The sequence below is a fragment of the Anabrus simplex genome, chromosome 12, assembly GCF_040414725.1.
Source record: "Anabrus simplex isolate iqAnaSimp1 chromosome 12, ASM4041472v1, whole genome shotgun sequence".
NCBI lineage: Eukaryota > Metazoa > Arthropoda > Insecta > Orthoptera > Tettigoniidae > Anabrus > Anabrus simplex.
This window is the reverse complement of record NC_090276.1, coordinates 99,041,571-99,063,012: the sequence shown is the minus strand read 5'-3', so window position 1 is coordinate 99,063,012 and position 21,442 is coordinate 99,041,571. Positions and strand designations below refer to the sequence as shown.

Sequence of the window (21,442 nt, the reverse complement as noted above, 5' to 3'; positions counted from 1 at the left end):
TTACTTTAATGAAAACTTGGAAATAGGTGGAAGTTGCTAGTGCTGTAGAGGTTTGTGAGACCTACTGGCCTTTATCTTGTACTTCCCCTTCATTGCTCTACAGTCATCGTAGGAAAATACATAGGAAATATAGCTTAATTGATGAGAAGGTCTTTGTCAATGAAACGCACTGTGCTATGTTTTAATCTGCACAACCTGGAATACTGCAGTTACGCACTTGGTCATATGTGCCACACATCGAACAGTGTTTAAATCGTAAGCTTTTTGCTGTATATATTTGATATGTTTATTGTCTGTATGAAGAGTGTATTGAGAAAGTTCTTCATTTTCCAGGATAAAACAAGACGGAAAAAGAAAAAGAACCCAAAGCAGAACAGCACAAGATCTCGGGAGAACAAAGTGTTAGTTTCTAGGTAAGTCGCAGAACATTAAGATGAACTCGAAGTTGCCGAGCAAGTTGGCTGTCCTGTGTTTTCTCATTGTCATGCCATGCACTACCATCACTTCCTGCACAGTCCTGCCCCATTTCTGACCTGTTTTGAGTCACATTCCAAAAAATAAGAATACCTTGTTCTCAGGTCTTTTCGTGTGATTTGCTTGATAGCTTTTTGTTATTTTCTCATGAAATTACACAATATTTTCTAACAATTTGTAACACCTACACATTCAGAGATATCACTGTGGAGAAAAATCAGACATAGCAGAAATATCATGTATACAGGAAAAAAAAATATTCATGGCTGCATCCAGTCTATGAAGTTGAGAAAAATAATTATGCACCAAATTTTAATTTTAGAAAAATACTACTTAAGCACGTTGTACTTTAGGTCACACATGCAATTCCATTCTAGTCACACCTCTACTTAATGTGACACAGGGGCTGCCTAGCCGAAGCGGTAAAGGCGTCTTCGGTTCACCTGGAAGGGCGTGATTTGATTTCCCGTCAGGAAGTCAAACAAATTAAGAATCAAAATTTTCATTTCTGGAGGTGCATATGGTCCTGAGGTTCACTGAGCCTACACCGAAAATGAGGGCCATATTAATTCCTGGGGGCAAAGTCGGCCAGGCGTCTCTACCCCAACAAGTGCCGAGGTTATGGATAGTGGTAGCCTTTAGGTTCCACCCCTCCAAGGGCCTTCGTGGCCTGCACGGAGATGACTTTGCTTTTTTTTTGTTTCTTTTTTAACTTAATGTGATCCATTTCTGTGCAGTAGTTTAGGATTTATAAAGAAATAAGCAGGAAAATAATCATAAGGTATTGTGGTTAAGAAATCAAGGTTAAGCCTGTCATCATACGATAGAATAAAATAGAAAACCTACATTATTAGCATTTTGATAATATAGGCACGGTAATTACATTAACTTACTTATTACCACTGAATAATTCATGTAGTAATAGTCATTGTCTAAATACTTCATAATGTCTGTCATTTAGCCAAGTTCTCAATGTTGAAGGGTTCATTTACCTATGGTACAGTATGACATAGCTAATTTAAACTACCGAGGTCGATAGCTGCAGTCGCTTAAGTGCGGCTAGTATCCAGTATTCGGGAGATAGTAGGTTTGAACCCCACTGTCGGCAGCCCTGAAAATGGTTTTCCGTGGTTTCTCATTTTCACACCAGGCAAATGCTGGGGACTGTACCTTAATTAAGGCCACGGCCGCTTCCTTCCCACTCCTAGCCCTTCCCTATTCCATCGTCGCCATAAGACCTATCTGTGTCGGTGCGACGTAAAGCAACTAGCGGAAAAAAAATAATTTAAACTAAACCTAACACATGAAAAACTTCAAAAGACATTGCCGAACTTGTGCTAACAATGTACTCATTATATTCTGTATGTATGAACCAATAATCACCACTTCATCATGGCTCAACCTCAGCCAACCTTGTGTTCAACATCATCAAACTATATTTTTACAAGAAACAAAATTATGGTAAACTGTATATATAAAATACGAGTTTTGTCTGTACATTGCTCAGAATTGGAAAAGAATGGTATTTCTGTATCGGTCATATCCACAGTAACAAGGAAATGCACCTTTTACTTTTCCGTAATGTCTGTCTGTCTGTCTGTCTGTCTGTCTGTCTGTCTGTCTGTCTGTCTGTCTGTCTGTTCACGCATCACGAGAAAACGGCTGAAGGGAATTTAATGAAAATTGGTATGTGAAGTTGGGGGAGGAATCGCTACAATCTAGGCTATAAATAATTTTGTTCACGCTGAGTGAAATGGTAGTTTAGGGGAAGGCCTGAAATTTAGTTCTCAAATATTTATATTATTAGTGGCCCTATCGATAAATATTGCATAACTAAAGTTATATAGAATTAAATTTCTGATCATTTACGTCATACATTGTTACCGTACCCGCTAAGATAGCACACATATTCATGAATTTGTATTTTTGTTGCCAAGTCCATATCTACGCCGAGCCATGAGAAAATGGATTAACAGAATTGGATAAAAATCGGTATACAGAGTCGGAGAATAAGAAACTACAGTCTAAGTTATAAACAATTTTATTTACCCTGGATGAAATTGTAGTTTAGGGGAAGGCGCCTAAAATTTAATTTTTAAATACTGATTTTATTGGTTCCATCAAAGTACTACATAACTAAATTCCTGCACCTTGACATCTCCAAAAGCTGTAAAAGTAGTTAGTGGGACGTAAAGCCAATAATATTATTCTTTTTTCTTTCTTGCGAACCGGCCAAAGTTAAGACCACTTCACTTCCTTCTTATCATCCCTTCTTCCTTCCTCTTTCTCCACAGTGCCTTCATTCTTTCAGAATGTTGCACTCTTCTCTCTCCAGTCCATCTTCCCCCTCTGTGCTCTTTCTTTTCTTCCACAAGAACTTTTATGTTGGAAAGTCTTTCCCTGAATTGGTCTCTATCACGACATTCTTCATCTGCAATTCCTAACCTCTTGAGTTCTTCCTTCATCTGCTAGGCATATCCCCTCCTGGCTCTTCAAGTAGTATATTTTATTAAAAATTTGTTTATTTAACCTTGCTGGATCCATTCTGACCATGTGTCCATAGAATCGCAGGTGTCTTTTCCTTATTGTTGTTTCCAGGTTGCACCACACACCCCGCGCACACACTCATACACACACTCACTCATGCCTTACACACACTCTGCTACCGTAGACACGCACACGCACATACACACACATATACATACGCACACACGCACGCATACACACACCAACAGGTCCGTGAATACTTACCAACTTACCTCATGAGACGAGGCCGTGGACGGGCTGGAACAGACTAAAACAGTCTGGAGCTGGACTCGAACCAAGTTAAACTAAAGGGAGGAGCGGGAGACGGAAAGAACCCAGAACCCTTCCCGATAAATGAAAGAACGGGGTCAAAATACGTGGGGGTTTATTAATGAAAAATAAAGCGAAAGAGATCAAACAAAAAAAAAAAAATCAAGCTTGAAATATTACTCACGGAGATATGCATAGAAACTTATCGTGAAGGCTATTCATCCAATCATATCAAGAGGCAGATTGAAAACATATCAAACTTGGCCACACAAGCTTCTTTCAATCACAAACTTGTAACATACGATTTACTTCCTCCACATAATTTCATACACGCGACGTATGACACATTCGTCCTCGCAATGAATTAATATCAGTGGACATACATCGAAAGAACTTACACGCACATCAAAATAAAACATACACGTTACATCTCACACATCTCCATGTATATGGACCTGCATCCCAGAGAAGAGATCCATCACGCAACAATCCCCCATTTGAAAAGCACAGCATCCCAGAAAGAAATCAAAGAATAAATATGGTTGCCATAGTTACGAGGCGAGTAAACAATGCTAACAATGAAGGAAGACTCATTCAAATGAAAGCAACAAACGTAAATATATAATTAGGCCAGCAAATAGCCTGAGGAATGAAAATAAGAAAATGTAAATAATACTTTAAAAAATAACACTGTAAGAAAAGGAGAATGCTGTTAATCAGGCAAGCATACAGCACAACCACACGTACACTCACCATAGAGACCCAAAAGAAATGTATACGGGTAGAATAATCAGTTTTGTCCAGACACATAACGAACACAGAGAGATCCGCATAGCAAGACAAGTGCTTTCATGGACTCATGAGCTCAATACAAGACGCGTAAAATAACAAAGGATTGCCGCATCAAGGCAAGGCATATCCCCACATAATTCACAGTAGCTTCATCGTAACCATCACGCTTGCAACGTATTCATATCGCCTCACCACGGACGAACATGAATACCAGTTATAGCGTCAAACACAACGTCACGCATCAAGAGCTCGGCCATGAGAGAATCGACGAATAAAAATAAATGGCAATAGGTCTCGAACTTCAGATCACATACACGCCAAACAAACACACCACTGACTAAAACCATCCTCCATCCTTACGGGTTTATGTCACACAAAAAACAGAACACACAAGATCAGAGAAAACTACCAATAAGACAAAGTGCAGCATTAACGGTTAAATGTACATAACTAATACGCCCACGCAACCATAGCAAGCCAAAAAAAGGGTTACCTTGATAGACGGGCGTTGCTGTGAGTTTTAGGTAGTCACAAAATAGCGACAGAGATAAAGAGTCGGGCATTCAAGTAGATAAATATATTGCAGGAAATATAAACGGCACAGGTCAAAGATCTCGTATCTCAAAAAGTACATTGTTGTCTCGACCGCCATGTCGGCTACAACCGTCCTGCGAACTTGTTCCAAAGAAAGCGGACACAAGACTGACTGAAGAGACTTCGGCTGATGGCTGGAAGCGCACTCTGTCAAGGAGAAAACGAGTCATACGTCACGTCCAGGGATAAATCGACCGAAAAGTCGATTGCAGTCAAAGAATGTATTACATACAAGGGAAACTTGGTGTGGCACAAGGTCTTCTGTTCTTTTGTATATCTCCTTATTTGATCGTAATCTGTAGTTTCCCTCTCCTACCCTTGGGCTGTAAATCCTCCTTAATATTCTTCTTTTGATCTTTAGTAGTTTTTCCAGGTTCGTTAGTGTTGCTGTTTCCACCCCATACAGAATCACTGCTTTTACCACAGCATCATAATGTATTAGTTTGGCATTAGTGGAAAGATTCTTTTTGTTGTAAATGGCTTTGGTGGCAGTATTTAGCCTTTCCAACTTAAGTCTCCTATTTTCCATGGCCTCTTTATCCATCCCATTGCTACTGATAATCTCTCCCAGGTATTTAAACTGCTTTGTGACCTTCACTTTGCCATATTTCGTCTTCATTATTCTTTTCACATAATTCCTGTCTGTGCTCATCACCTCTGTTTTTGTGAAGGAGATTTTTAAACGTGTTTTCTCGGCTATCTCCTGCAGTTCATTTATCTGTGTTATTGCTTCCTGTTCTGTCTCGGCAAAGAGTGTCAATTCATCAGCAAAGGCCAAACACTTGGGTTTGACATGTTTATTTTTACTACCTATTATAGCACCTGAGTCATTATGTTTCCACAGTGTTTTCATGACCTTATCCAGAACCACGTTGAACAGTGAATATTGCAATGCCCGACCAATGAACATCTTCGTATCTTTCGTTGACTTTCAAAAAGCATATGATTCAGTAGATAGAGATACGTTGAAGGACATTTGGAGAGAATATGGCATCTACCAAAAAACACTCAACAAACTTAGGTTAACACTAACAAACAACATATCCAAAGTGAAATTTCGAGGAGAGATCAGCAAACCCTTCCAGATAGAAACAGGTCTGAGACAGGGTGACAGCTTATCACCAACACTGTTCAATAACATTATTATTATTACTGCTCCACAGAAATAAAGAAATAACTTGTTGGCTTGCCAACCAACTTCTGTCCAGCCTTAGGTCCTGCAGATACTGGAGTGCCACACGAAACTGCACATCAGGCAGCTCCTCATTTAGTCTGACAAATTTGAACACCTTTCCAGAATTGAAATTCTTGAACTGGCTGGGGATGGCGCCTGTTTAGAGGCAGGCCTGTACATCTGTGGAAAGGCAATGTAAATTGACAGCATGCTTCTCCCACATCAAGGCCTTAGAAATGTGCTTGCTCTTGATGCAAAATTAGTACCGCTTGAAACAGTAGTCCATTTGTCAACAAATTACATGTCAAACACGAAGAGGACCATCAGGGGTTGTGTCGGAGCCATGGTCAGAAGTGTTTTTGGATGTTATAGTGAATTCATGGTGTTTTGGATAGATTTTTTCTCCTATATTTTCTTTAAAAAAATTTTTTTTTATTAAGCATGACATTGCTTACAAATTTGATACAGTTTTAGACATCTGAAATTGCTTAACTAAATTATTAAAATTACAGCTAACAAACTAACCAACTCTATCATAGTTTGATATCCTCGTACACATTTCAACAGACCCTCCACTCCACAAACTAAATTTCTCCCTCCACTGCTGAAATTAAACTGCCCCCTTAATATGTCGTTCAGCATTGTGTATCATGAGTGCAAATAACGGCAAAATATTTAGAGGTCCACCTGCTTCACTGCTCATAGTGAGGCCAGCATGATTTCATAGAAACCACTTCTCAAGGCTTCATTTTTATCAAGCTAATCAAATTTCTCAAATCAAATGTCTTGCAGCTGCCTAGGCCTAAACTTTCTGTCGTCCTTTATTAGCCCTACCTGCATTACTGGTGGAGTTTAGTACTTGTATGCATTCCATCTGATCATTGATGATTTGTGTACTCGGCTTATCAGAAACACGTTACGTTTGGTACACTACTACAGTCAGTTTTTCATTTCGTTGGAAGTGTTTCACCTTTTCCCAATTGTTTTTTGTGGGTGAAACGAGATCATTTTATGTAATTTCTTAAACAAAACTCTGAAAGGAAACACGGCAGACAACTGTATACGAACGATGCAGTGTCGCCAGCTTGCTCGCTCCAGTACGTACTCATGGGATTCCGAACCTGTGTAATGATGTAATCTGGTCGCACACGATGAAAGTTCAAGTCTCTTGTTGAATTGAAACTACATAGTTGACACTGCAAAATAATATAACGTTTAAAAAATTTGAAATCTTCATTTAGAAATATTTTGGCAATTTTCTTTTAAATTACTGAAGTCTTGGAAGCCTGTGGAAATAATTTAGACGCCCAGGGTGTGTGGGCGTTCCACTAGTGTATGGCGTGGCATATTTCTTGGAGGCTGTCCGAATGCTTGAACTTCCAATCTTTACATCCTGGACTGCATTTTCCAGGCATTGTACCTCCTGTTTCCTCCAGGACGCACATCTTTACGATCGGTTACACCCAACAAAATGAAACGTTTAGTGGTGGATGTGATTACTGCTTTAAGAGGGAGTACAACTAGGCAACCTTCCTCTATATACTGTAATACTAATCGGAGAGAAAAGAATAGAAGGGTTCCGACACTTTGAAAAATGAAGGTATCGGCCAGAGGAAGACAAGGACCACGAAGGGCTCGAAAATGAAAGATCCCCTAGGCCTCGAATGCTCTAATACTGTCGAGGTCGGAAAAGAACATGACATGACCAAGGAAGGTTGGATAGCACAGATGAAAGTGAGGAGCCTGGCATAAGTAAGTGGAAGCAATGCCAGGACTCAGCTAAGGGCCCCGTGGTCGCCAACCCACGCTCCAGAGTTGAGAGCCCCTTTTAGTCAACTCTTACAGCAGGCAGGGAATACCGTGGGTGTTATTCTTACCCCCCCCTCCCCTCCCACAAACAGGGAGACTCTTTTATGTCTCGAAAAAGCTTACTTTCGAATTTTATTATTTTGTGTTGTTGTAATCATAGGCCTACTTGCGTGTTAAGATCAAGATTAACGGCTAATTCACACTCATTAATAACCTGCACTACGTTATTTCCTGACGGTAATTCAAGTGGAATTGTTATCGCAATAATAATGTTGCCACAAGTGTATCGGTGAGAGCTTGCCCTCAAATTTGTGTTCCACGGAAAAGCAGGAAATTTAAAAATGTGCAATTAAGATGGTTTTTTTCCCCTATTTTATGGCACTGTATCTGCTTTTCTTCTGTTTTACCCACTGAGGTGGGGTTGGCTCTTCTGGTTACTGTCCTCCAGTCTGCCACAGGCTCTCTACCTGCTAGGACTGTTGGCCATCCACTACGAGCCTCTCTACTCTGAGCCACATACCGCACAATCCCGAATACCGCCCGCACTTTTTTTTTTTTTTTTTTTTCCAAGACTCCGATTTTAAAAATTGGGTGCGCGTCTCATTGAAGTCTTTCATTTTGCGGCGCAATACTTCACCCGTCTTAGGGAATGTTACGTTATTTAGTGTAGTTTAGTTCTAAGGGTTGTCACTGGATTCAGCCATGTCTTGCAACAGTGTTTGTTTGAAAATAACAAGTGCACTTGTGAGTACCGTATTGTTCTCTTTTATATATTTCATGTGATAGTGGAAATTTGTTCTATAATATAAATGTGTAAAACTTGCCTTAAAGTCGGTTGTAGTTTATAAGCTCACTAAAATTATTTCTAAGTATGGAGCAAACCTGAAATCAAACATGGCACACTCGTGGTTGCCGTGACTTGGCAACTGAGCTTCTCAGCGCTCTCTCCCCCAAGCCTAGACACACTTTCACTTTTCTTTTACTGTAAGCGCTCGGTGGCAGTCTACAGTCTCACATTCTTAAGAGTGCCATGTGTAAACATGAATTCAGCAAAGCATTTGCGGTGTTTTACTGTAAATGAAGAACTGAAAGTTATAAAGGAAGCTGAAATTATTGGAAATCGTGCCGCCGGTAGGAAATACGATATAGGTGAATCTTGTATTCAAGGTTGGAGAACGATTTTCTTTTAAATAGTAGTGATCTTGTAGCTTTATGCGGGCAGAGTGCACAGTTTCCTGAAATTGAAAAGATTCTCTACAAATACGTAACAGAAAGGTGGTGGGAATTGTTATACGGCGTGTCTACCGAAATGTGCCAATTAAAAGCATTAAAAATCGGAAAACTTTCCATGCCAGAGTTTAAAACAAGCTGAGGGTGGATCAGAAATTTCTATAAGAGGAATTGACCGAGCATTAGAAGGCATACCACAATTTCACAGCATGTTCCTACTGCCTATGTAGAAAAACTGTTTGAGCTTTACAAATTTCATTGTTATTGTAGGCATTTACTGTGTTCAATTGAATTATCTAGATGTTACTGTAACACGCTTAAAATCCAAATTTGATTATCAGATATACAGAAAACCAACACACACGCCAATAACAATAAGAAATGACTCACTCCACCCCAAATCCCACAAACAAGCAACCTTTTTCAGTACCGTATGGTCTACAGAGCCTACAAAATACCCTTATCACCCGCGAATTTTACAAAAGAAATAAATTTTATAAAAGAACTAGCACTTGCCAATGGATATAAAGCAGACGTAGTAAATCGAATCATCAACAAAGTAAAGCTCAAAATAGCCACAAACCTTGCACCGGAAAAGACTAAAAAATCCAAATACGCAACCTTCACTTACACCAGTTCAAAGATTTACCAAATAGCAAACCCACTCACAAAACGGGATATGCAAATAGCCTTTAAAACATATAACACTAACAAAAACTTATTTTTTAACCATAACACAGTAAATGCCTACAATAACAAATTTCAAGGCTCCGGAATATACAGACTAACATGCGCACAGTGTAAATCTTCATATGTTGGCCAAACTGGACGCAGTTTCCTAACCAGATACATGGAACACTTTAACGCCTTAAAACACAATAAATACTCCGCAATGAGTAATCATATGAAAGAAACCGGCCATCATTACACCTCAATAGACAAAGACCTTACAATAATCAAAAGAATCGAAAAGGGGAAGCTAATGACAGAGTTCGAAAACATATATATTTATTTGGATCAATACTTTAATAAAGGAAAAAACTTGAATGACGTGGTTGAAATAAAAAGTCCGTTAATAGAGCAGTTGCCAACATTATTACGAAATCTCAAATCAGATAAAAGCAAATTCTTTAAAATATTCAGTCTAAATACATTCACAACTGAAACCATTTCGGCAACGCAAAAAAGTCCCCCTCCACATAACACGCCAAAGCTCAACGCCCCGCCTGCAGGATCGTCCTCTACCCCCACCTCGACAACAGATAAGAATTCCCTACCACATAGCACGTCAATAGCAAACGCCCCGCCCAACATCTCTTCCCCTCAACCCCCTACCTGCCCTTCACAACAGCTCTTTCATACGTACAACACAAGGAGTAGAACCACAACAGACATTAGTCACAGTAATGCAATAAGGTCCACAAGATTCTATAGCAGCAGACAAAGGGGTAAGTGATAATGCAATATCAACACTCACATTACAAGCACAACACACACACAATATTACTTAAGTTCATTTCCATTTGTTCCGGATGCTTCTTCCATTCTATAAATCGAAAGAAATATAATCAGATACTCAAAATTTGGATTGAAGCCCCTTTTAACCATTACTTAAATCAAAACAATCAACTTCCAACGGAGAGTCTGGTCACTACAAACAAGAATTAAATATGTCAATACTTCCTCTGATCAAATTGCCAAACTGCAGCAGCAAGCCTCATCAAATCTAGAAGCCATTTTCCAACGAACCCAAGACTTCAATTCTAGATTATCATCATGAGTCTAATCACGCATGATGCAAAATTACAGTCTTGTTAAATAACATTATTTAGAGAGCACAATTCTTAACTAAAATTCTCAATACTGAAATGTTACTGTATTCTAGAAACCAACGCACTTCAGAAACTATGGCTCCTATATATTAACATCCAATATTTATACTGTATTTATGACTCAAATTTTAATGCCAAATTATAGTTGAAACAATTTTATTTTAACATTGCAAGCAATTTTTAGCCAAATTTTCAAATTGTAAAAACTGTGTTTGGACGTCAATGTGTTTTAGAATTAAGAGTTACTCCATTTTAACATTGCAAATCATATTGTCATAATTTTTAATGTGTATATTATTCTTATGTTTTAAATATTGTTATCACTGAAATTAGATTTACATTCAAGGAAATGAAATTTGTAACAACAATCCAAATATGACAAACCTTGAGGCAATTGTATAGGCTGATGATGCTTGTGAATAAAAGCGAAACATGTCCCGGTAAATTAGTGTTGTAACATTACAACTTAGCAACACAAACTGTAATTTGTATTGAAAAGGTGGATCAAAACAAGCAACAAATTGTTAGTATATCATAGCATAGTTCAATACGGGTCTAATAATGAGATTAGTTACATGTAAATATATTTATTTTCAAGATTTTCTAGATGAAATACTTCCCTTGCACGCATGAATCTTTCGCTTTTGCCAGTTAAAAATGGCCGCAGCACTTTCCAACATACAAGCGTACGCGCCAATTCACTCCACTTCCGTGTATTTTAAGATGGCAATGAACCAAGTGTCCTTAAAGAAAAGAAAATACAATTAACAGTATATAGGCCTACATATACGAATGTTTGTCAGTAAATTCATGAGAAGCTACGGTACACTGCCCTGATAGTGTAACAGTTAAGTCAATGGACTGCAGAATGCAAGAATGCAGGTTCGAATCTGACTGATGGCGGCTTTTTTTAACACAGGAATATTGTTTTATCAAGGAGAAATATTACAGTTTTATATTTTGTTAGCGAGTTATGCAGCCGCTTACAGTTTAAATGAATTGTTTCAACCGTACAACTGGTAAAACAGACCAGGCGAAAGCAGTACCAGTTCTTCCTTCATTATGATCGTCGCGCGCATGTGTTATTTGCAAAACTGTCTAAGGTTCGAAGATATGTCACTCATACTGGAGAAGAAGAGACCGGAGGCAACTTGCATAATATTATATAATTTATTTTCCGGGTTGAACCGTGTTGTACTTGTACGTATATCACGTACAGTTTGCCGACGTTTCGAATACATTGCAGTATTCTTTGTCAAGGCGACTGAAATACCCCTACTCGATCCGAGGTAATCAGTCTCGCAGGCAGAAATTACACTACTAGAGTGGCCTTGATCTTGGCCTTTTATATCCTAGCCTATCTGGCTGACGTAAGCCCTGGCTGTCTCGCGAGGCTTCTGGAAAGTTTATGTCACAGCCAGGTAGTGGGGGCTTGCCCGCGCTGTTATGTAATGGGGTTGCGGCCCGTGTGTTTATGTTGTGGTCTGTATGTCTTAAACTATGAATGATGGGCATCCAAGAATTACTGATTTTGTATCCTTCTTCTAAATTTATGTTATTCGGATGTTTCTTGATTTCGATAGCCTCGCGGATTTTCCTTTCCAGATTCCAAGGGATAGCTGCTAGGATCTTGGTCTTGTCAAATGATATTCCGTGCCTAGTTTCGTAGGAATGCTTGGCTACTGCTGAAATATCTGTGTTTTGGTTCTTGGTGTGACGGATATGTTCTTTTAGGCGGGTGGAGATCAGACGTTTTGTCTCACCTACATAACAAGCTCCGCAGCTACATTCAATGTGATACACTCCAGGGGCCTGTAATTCTATTGTGTCTTTTACTGGTGGTAGATAACGGGCTAGCTTACGGTGAGGTTTATAGATAGTTTTTATGTTGTATTTGTCCAGTATCTTGCCGATCCTGTCTGTAGTGTTTTTAATGTATGGCAGTGTCGCTGTTTTCTGGCGGGTCAGTTCTTCTTTCCTGTTGTTTTCTCCTGCGGCGGTCTTTTCTTTCTTCTCTTCTGATTTTTTAAAGACTCGTCGGATGTTATTGAGCGAGTAGCCATTTTTCCTAAGGGTTTCCGTGAGGTGTTCTCTTTCTTCCTCGAGGTGCTCTGCGTCAGATATCGCTATGGCCCTGTTCACTAGTGATGTTAGGACAGCCTGCTTTTGTGATGGGTGATGATGAGACGAGGCGTGTAGGTACCTGTCTGTGTGAGTGGGTTTCCTGTATACTGCGTGACTCAGCGTCCCATTGGGGTTACGTATTACTAGCACATCCAGGAACGGTAGTTTTCCGTCTACTTCTATTTCCATGGTGAACTGAATATTTACGTGTATGGAGTTGAAATGGTCGAGAAATAGCTGTAGGTTGTTGCTCCCGTGAGGCCAGATTACAAAAGTGTCGTCTACAAAACGGAGAAAACATTTCGGTTTCAGTTCAGATGTAGCTAAGGCTTTCTGTTCGAATTGTTCCATATACATGTTTGCTATTATTGGAGAGAGTGGCGACCCCATCGCGGCCCTTTCTGTCTGTTCGTAGAACTCCCCGTTGAAATAGAAATAAGTGGCGCTAAGGCATTCTTTAGCTAGTATTGACAGGTCTTCTGGAAGTTTCTGATCTAATAGCGGAAATACTTCTGTTAGCGGCACCTTGGTGAAAAGTGACGTGACGTCAAAGCTTACTAATAGGTCCGTACTTTCAATTGATTGGTCCTTAAGGAGCTGGATGAAATGTCGGGAGTCCTTCACGTAGGTTTCAGTGTTTCCTGTATGTGGCTGAAGTAGTCCAGCTAGGTAACGGGCGATCTCGTGCGTGGGAGAGCCTATAGCGCTCACGATAGGTCGCAGAGGTATGCCTTCTTTGTGGATTTTAGGCAGGCCATACAATTTTGGAGGTATCGGGTCCGAGGATATCAGTTTCTTCTGTATTTCGGCTGGGATACTGGAATTTTTTACTAGTGTGTGGAGTTTGTTCTTTATGCGGTTGGTAGGGTTCCTAATTTTCCTGTATGTAGAATCGGTGAGTAATTGTTCTATTTTCCGAGTGTAGTCTGTGCGTGTCATTATCACCGTAGCGTTGCCTTTATCTGCGGGTAAGATAATTGTTTCCGTATCTTGACGTAGTGTTTTTAGGGCATGAATTTCTTCTTTAGTTAAATTGGATGGCGGCGGCTTTGCGGATCTCAGTAGACATGATATATCCTGTCTGATCTCCTCTGCAGATTCGGTAGGAAGGTGCCGGATTGCAATTTCTACTTTGCTAATTATTTCTTCTACCGGTATACTATTCGGAGTTACTGCGTAGTTGAGTCCTTTTCTCAAGACGGAGGTAGTGGGTTCACTGAGTGGCTTGTCTGTGAGGTTTACTATTACATTCTTCTTCAGTGGAGCAGGTGGTTTCGGTTTCTGTTTTTGTAAGAGGCGGTTGAATTTCTTGTTTTGCTTGGCAGTGGCTAGTTCCAGTGTACGCTGGGATTGTGTGTTGCTAATGCTGTCTAACGTGGTCCAATCATTGAGCGACAGAGTGCTGGCAAGTTGCAGGTGGAGATGAAATAATTTATTGTTGAGGTAGTCCAGAGTCTGTCTTGTGTCACTGATAATATTGTCAACCAGTAGGCCTAATGAAGTGAGTGTGATAGAACTCTTGAGCAAGAAGGCTTTGAACCTTGGCAATCCTTGCTAATAACTATTCCTCCTCAGAAGAGTACCAACTTTTCATGTCAGAAGGTTCAACGTACTGGTGTGTGATATTTCAAGGAGACAGCTAACTAACAGACTGCTACGCGATAACGTCTTTTTCACGCGCACAGCATAATGGCAGTAACTTATCTAAACATTAATGGTGAAGTGTTGTTGTAGGTGACTGTGCGTGTCTATTTAGATCTCTTTCTTACATTTTATATTCTACTCGGTTTCGGCATAAAGAAGTTCGTGAAGCTATTGTTTCGTAAGTTGTGAACAATTGGATAGAGTTCTCCATTTTGTCTGAAAATCATCTTGGTAATAACTCTTCCTCCCCAGAAGAGTGCCGACTTTTCATGTCAGAAGATTCAGCGTATGGTGGAACATGTGAGTTGACGGCAGCAGGCAAAATATCCCCATCACTAAATTTTACACTATTGAGAATCTTCCACCGTTATGATACTTTATTTTGCCTTTTGGCAAATTTTTTATTTATATGTTAACAGTACATGTTTCGTTCCTTGTTTAGGAACATCCTCAGCTGTTATAGTGGCTTAGGTGAATGGTTAAAATTTTAAAATACATAGATTTACGAATACATTGATTCACTTAAGAACTGAATACGAATTAAGATAGATGATATTAAAAACAGTGTGGGGTTAGTGTGTTACTGGTATGAGAGCAGATGATTACATGGTTGATTGACTTAAAACTATGTCTATTCATCAGAATAGTTGTTCAAAAATTTTTTCACTTTGTTACATAAAAAGTCTGTATGCAATTAAAATTATTTAAAAAATGTTTGACTTCATAGCATTGTTCGAATTGTTGAAAGTTTTTCTTCCTTTCCTTCCAGGTAAGTTGTTGTATGTTGTGTGCTTGCTTATAGTGCTTTTGACTGAGTCTAATTTGGAAACTTTTGGAGCTGATTGCTGATCTATTAATGTGCAGGGAGCCTCGTTTCAAATTTCTGAAATGAAATAAAATATGGTAGTGGGAATTTGTTCAAAAGCTGTATCGTTGCGTAATATAGAATGTATAATAAAGTTCATTTACCTTGCTATAGCTGAATTCCGATTCTACTGTGACCCTGGAGGGACGTTTGATACTGCTTTGCGTCTGGTGAAGTAATGGTGTGTGTATTCCGTTGTATACTCCTCCCTACGGGGAGATGGGGCTGCGGAGAGGGGAGGGGGCGTGTCGGTTACAGTGACGGCATCACCTTTGGAAGGGCTGGGTAGAGGGGATGTACAAAATGGCGGAGGCTCTGTCTTGTTCATTCTTCTACTATTTGTATTGTGTCTTTTGCCTAATGCTTCGAGACTTGATAATGTCCCTTCAAATAAAGGGTTTCTATTAACAATAGTTTCATTGAGGTTATTGTGTTGATCACTTTTTTGTTCTAAATAAATATGTAGATTTTCTAAAGTATTAAGGAGAGCTCCTTTGTTTATTTTATGTAATATAGTTAAGTCCTGCTCTATGGTTGTAAATTGATGTCCCGTTAAACTCATGTGCTGGCCCATCGCGGAAATTTTTTTATGTCTTTCGGCATTGACATGTTCTTGGTATCTTACAGGAAAACTGCGCCCAGTTTGTCCGACATAACTTTTTTTACATTGATGGCATTTTAATTTATAAACCCCTGATTCAGAGTGTTTGTTTTTAGCTAGGGAATTGACAATGTTGTGATTAAAAAATTTTTGCTTCGTGTTGTTGCTGGTTGAAAATGCGATCTTATAATTATGTTTTCTGAATAAATTGGTTACTGTGTATAGGTTAGGGTTGTTGAATGCGAACTTAGCGTATTTGTCTTTCTTTTTCGTTTCGGGTGTTAGATTGCTTTGCAATTTTTGTTTGAATTTACCGATTATTTTGTTTATTATTGTTACCGAGTTTTGTGGATGTGCAGAGGTGAAAGAAGGTGTGGGGGTGAACAGGTCTCAAAATATGAAATTAAAGTTAAGATAAAATTTAACAAGGTTATATTTTCTTATCAAGATCAAGAAATAACAAGGATGACAGAAACACAGTTGAATATCAACAATTTAAAAATGTACAATTACATTTTTTACAGAATTTGGGCTTCGAGCCCCGGACTCACAATTCTTAAGGGCAACCCGCTCTTAAGTTCAAGCCTATCAAAGGCCACACCAAACTCCACTTTCAAGTTGACCTCCAAACACAAATAACACAGGGGTAAAAATAGCCAACCTACTGAGGCCTATTCAGTGAAGAAACGGGACAATTACGTGGCCTCCAAAATACCAACTTGAGAGGAGGCGAAACTGCACTCCTAATATACTTTACTAAAACCTACTTGGCACTAGGTCGCTAATGCAAGGGCTAATCCCATACTAAAGAGGTGACTTATATAAGAAAACGATTTACATTACATTAGAAGAAACGGTTGTGAAAGTAAGTTCACCTCAAAGCAAAATGAGTGGGAGCTCGAGAGGGTTAAGCACTCTCTATCCCAAATTGTAGTTTAAAAAGATAGAATTGATACCAAGTGTCTTTACATTTTAGAGGAAAGTTGCATGGTCAAAGGCTTCGGACCTGCCCCGAGAGTTAAACTGCTGAGCTAGCAAGAAAAGAAGTTACTAAAAGGCCATTACCTGGTGGTTGAACTGCTGCCCGAAGAAAGAGGCGCTTCCCGCCCCCTGCTACATAATTTACACAAAGATAGATGTTACTGAAGTGGCGCGGAGACCCGAAAATCAGCAGTTTATATACCCTCGTGGAAAGTTCGAGGCGTTTCAGGAATGAGAACACCCGCCCACAATCATTTTATTGGCTAACAACGAAAACCCCTACACTAGATGAAGAAGAAACACATTATTGGTGGAAAATTAATTACAGAAATTCCTTATTGGTCAAATTCAAAACTGGCGGAAAGAAAGGGTTAATATTGCCAACTTAAACAATGACTGAAAGAAATTTAACAAAGAACAAAGTTATAAACCCAAAATTTCTCCAAAAACACAGTTCTTTCACTTCGCACTAGGGTGCATAATTGTAGTTCTTCAGTAGTGCCATCTGGAAGAGAATGTCCACACTTCTTACTACAGGCAAAACAAAAATACATCGAAAACGACCCAGTTCAGAAACTTCAAAATTTACAAGTAGGGACATCTTCTGAGAAACTTGAGAATTAACACTGTAGATAAAGTTCAGACTTCCTCCAGTAGAGGAGTTTCAACTGGCGCAAAGTTTGAATTAGCGGCGTGGAGGTGTACCACCCGGTACAGACCCCCCCCCCCCCAAAAGTCCCTCCAAGGGGTAACACAGAAGAACATAACTTTTGTTTCAAAATAAGGTCCAAGTTATGATTTTGATATAGAAGTTAATTGCGGAAGTATTTACCAACAAGTTTTCTTAAAATGATTGGATCCAGTTTCAAAATTCTTTGGTTACTATTGATGTAATGTCTTTGTGCTTGTAGAAGTTGAATTCAGAAGGAAAAACCTTTAATTCTTGAAAATCGAGAAAATTTTTCTAAGTCCACCAGATATTGTCGTTGAATTCAAAAATAGTAGTAATGTTGATATTAAATGTCCATGTAGCTGATTAAATATATATTCAAGGTTGAGTAAGTTTGACGGCCAGACCGGCCGCTGCTGCTTGTGTCCAGAGAAGGCCGCTCGGACCCCTCAAGTACCCTGAGATACTGCTCGCCCGCACTATGAGAGGAGTAGTGGAGTTGAAGCACGCCGCGCCCACGGCGAACATGCAGGTCGCGGGCCAGTTGCAGGTTGTGCGCCGAACATCAGCCTTGGCCGGGAGGAGGACTCCGGCTCGCCGTACCCTGGTTGGCCTCACTGGAGAGGGGCGGGCCCTTACCCCACCTCAGTGGCGGTACGGCGCCGCGCTGCTGCGGGAGCACTGAAACATTAAAGCTCGGCGGCAGAATTTTGTTGGACCATAATTGTTTTAGGGTACAGTCTTTGTGGCGAGGTTGAGGGGCCAGCGGCGTGGAGATATTTATTTCATTAGAATAGCCACTGTGTGTTGTTGAGCAGGAGACGGGAGCATGGTAATGGCCATGGCAAGGACAGGATGGCAGTTTAACTGGTCGGGGAAGGTTTACAAAAATGCTTACATACAGGGAAACAGATTCCAAGGGCAGAAGGCCTTAAAAGAAACCCCCCCCCCAAAAAAAAAAATATAACCTTCCTATTTCTTTCAAGATTATACAGGGCAAGTTAGTACAGAAATTATACAGGTTTCACCTGTGACAGGTGAACCCTAAATATCCTCTCGGTGGCTGGATTGCTTAGCAATAAGGTAACGGGTGTAAGGAAATCGAGAATAGTACACGGCCCATGAAATCTGGCGGCAAGCTTGCCCGCGGGAACAAAATTCTTGACCATCACCTGGTCGCCTACCTTCAAATTGGTGGGTCTCCGTCCACGATCATATCTTGCCCTAACCTTTTCATGAGACACTTTAAGATTGGCTTTAGCCTTCTTCCAAAGATCTTTAATGTTATCTGGATCTATTGTCTCAGGTAGAATATCACTCAAAGACCAGAGGTTAGAGAGCGGCGAGTTGGGAACAAACTTGAACATCAACGAAGCTGGAGTAAATTTATGTGATTCATGAACAGCCGAGTTCAAAGCAAAAGCTAACCAATGCAGGGACGTGTCCCACCTAGAATGATCTTCATGATGATAGGCAATAAGGGCCGACCTGAGATTGCGATTGACTCTTTCGGCAAGAGATGGTTGGGGATAATAAGCAGAAGTAGTCACATGAGATATGGACAGATCAAAACAGAATTTACGAAATAGATTAGATGTGAAAGCCTTGGCATTGTCAGACACAATATATTGACACGGACCAAAAGAAGCAAAGATTGAATTTAAACAAGTAATGGTGGACTGAGCGGTAGCCAGCTTACTCGGAAATAACCAGGAAAATCTAGTAAAACCATCTACACATACAAAGATAAACTTGTTGGCATTTCCCTTTGACTGGGGGAAGGGTCCTACATAATCAATATACAGGCGTTCCGTTGGGCGCGACGCTTGATGGGAAGACAAAAGGCCTACCTTGGTAGACATGGTGGGTTTACTAAGCAAGCAGGATTTACAAGCCTTTACTAGTTCACGGATTTCATCGTCCATACCTTTCCAGATGAACATTTCCCGGATCTTTTCACGGGTTTTGAAGATGCCTAAATGCCCCCCTAATGGGGTCTCATGATAGTACTTGAAGATCATTGGTACAAGAACAGCTGGAACTACAACTTTCATCATCTTATCATGCCTCGAAGGGCAACATAAAACACCATTCCTCAGTACATAAGGGACAACATGTTCCCCAGAAGAACGGGTTTCCATGATCGGAGCCAGCGTTGGATCTTCACGTTGATATTTCTCAAGGTCCCTAAAGAGCATGAGGGCATCTGTTAAGATGGCATTAACCTCAGATAGCATGGACTCGGGAGGTGATGAACTATCGACCGTTTCATGGGTCTCAACGTCGTTGGAAAACATACGGCTGAGTCCGTCTGCAACAACATTTTCAGTACCACTGATATGCCTAACGTCAAATTGGAAGGCAGAAATTCGGATGGCCCAACGGGCTATATGACCAGTACGACGCGGCCTACCTAAGACCCAGCTTAAGGCTTGATTATCCGTCTCCAGGTCGAATTTGACATGTTCCAGATAGAGACAGAACCTTTCTAAGGCAAATAAGACTGCCAAACCTTCGAGCTCATAGATGGAATACTTGGCTTCTTGAGCCGATAGAGTCCTAGATGCATAGGCGATGGGTCGCCTCCCTAGTTCAGTCTCTTGAAGAAGGACTGCAGCTACCGCCGCCGACGACGCGTCGGTTTGGACGATTCATTTTTTGGAGAAATCGGGCATAGCCAGAACAGGGGCATTACACAGAGCTAATTTAAGATCTTCAAAAGCGGCTTGTTGAGAAGGTCCCCACTCAAATTTTATGCCTTTCCTACGGAGAAGGTTCAAGGGCGCCGCTCTATTAGCGAAGTTAGGGATAAACTTCCTGAAGAAATTCACCATACCAATGAACTTGGCGATCCCTTTGATGTCCTTGGGAAGTTTAAAATCACGGGTGGCCTGTGTTCTAGAATGATCGACAGCAACACCATCGGGCGAGACAATATGGCCTAGGAATGACATTGAAGGCTTAGCGAAGGCGACCTTGGACAACTTCACAGTTAACCCAGCCTTACGAAGGCGATTGAGAACTTCTCGCAGATGATCTAGATGTTCTTCAAAAGTCTCTGAAAATACGACGACATCATCAAGATAGTGATACAAGTACTCGAATTTGATGTCGGAGAAGACTCTATCTAGCAGTCTAGTGAGTACAGCTGCTCCCGTGGGGAGCCCGAAAGGCACGCGGTTGTATTCATACAAATTCCAATCCGTGGCAAACGCTGTAAGATGTTTAGACTCTTCAGCTAGGGGAATTTGATTATAGGCCTGATTCAAATCCAAGATGGTGAAGAATTTAGCTTTACGAAACCATGAAAAACAAAAATGAAGGTCAGGAAGGGGCACAGATTGTAACACCACCTTCCGATTGAGAGCCCTATAGTCAATGACTGGCCTGAAGCCACCTTGGGGTTTTGGGACTAGAAAAATAGGTGAAGATTACGCTGACTTAGAAAGCCGAATAATACCATCCTTTAACATTTGATCAATGATTTCTTTCAGAGCATTCATTTTAGGTGGAGATAGCATATAAAGTGGAAAACGGACAGGAATCGAATCCGTGACCTCAATTTTGTATTCGATCAGGTCAGTAACACCAAGAGTATCAGAGAACACCTCTGAAAATGACTGACACAACTTACGAATACTATCAGCCTGCTCCTCAGGTAGATGTCTAAGGTCTAACGACATCTCATCCTGGGTAGGCAAGATAGATGAACATGATACAGAATTACACTTTAACAAGGGGATTTTACAATTGGAAGCAAATTTGAATGTGCACGACTTACTCTGAAGGTCGAGCACTAGACCGGTGTGAGAAATGAAGTCAGCTCCCAATATTATGGGGCAAGACAAGTGCTTGG

At 40.4% G+C, this 21,442-nt stretch overlaps 1 protein-coding gene across 4 annotated transcripts in view; it reads left to right on the top strand.

Moving 5' to 3' along the window:
- LOC136884540 (zinc finger protein ZFP2) overlaps positions 1-21,442 on the top strand; it is a 103,983-nt gene that overhangs the window by 67,869 nt on the left and 14,672 nt on the right. For all 4 annotated transcript variants that reach the window (XM_067156790.2, XM_067156787.2, XM_067156791.2 and 1 more), the window contains one exon: positions 334-413. In XM_067156790.2, coding sequence (XP_067012891.1) covers positions 334-413 — 80 coding nt within the window. The remainder of the gene's footprint in view (positions 1-333; positions 414-21,442) is intronic.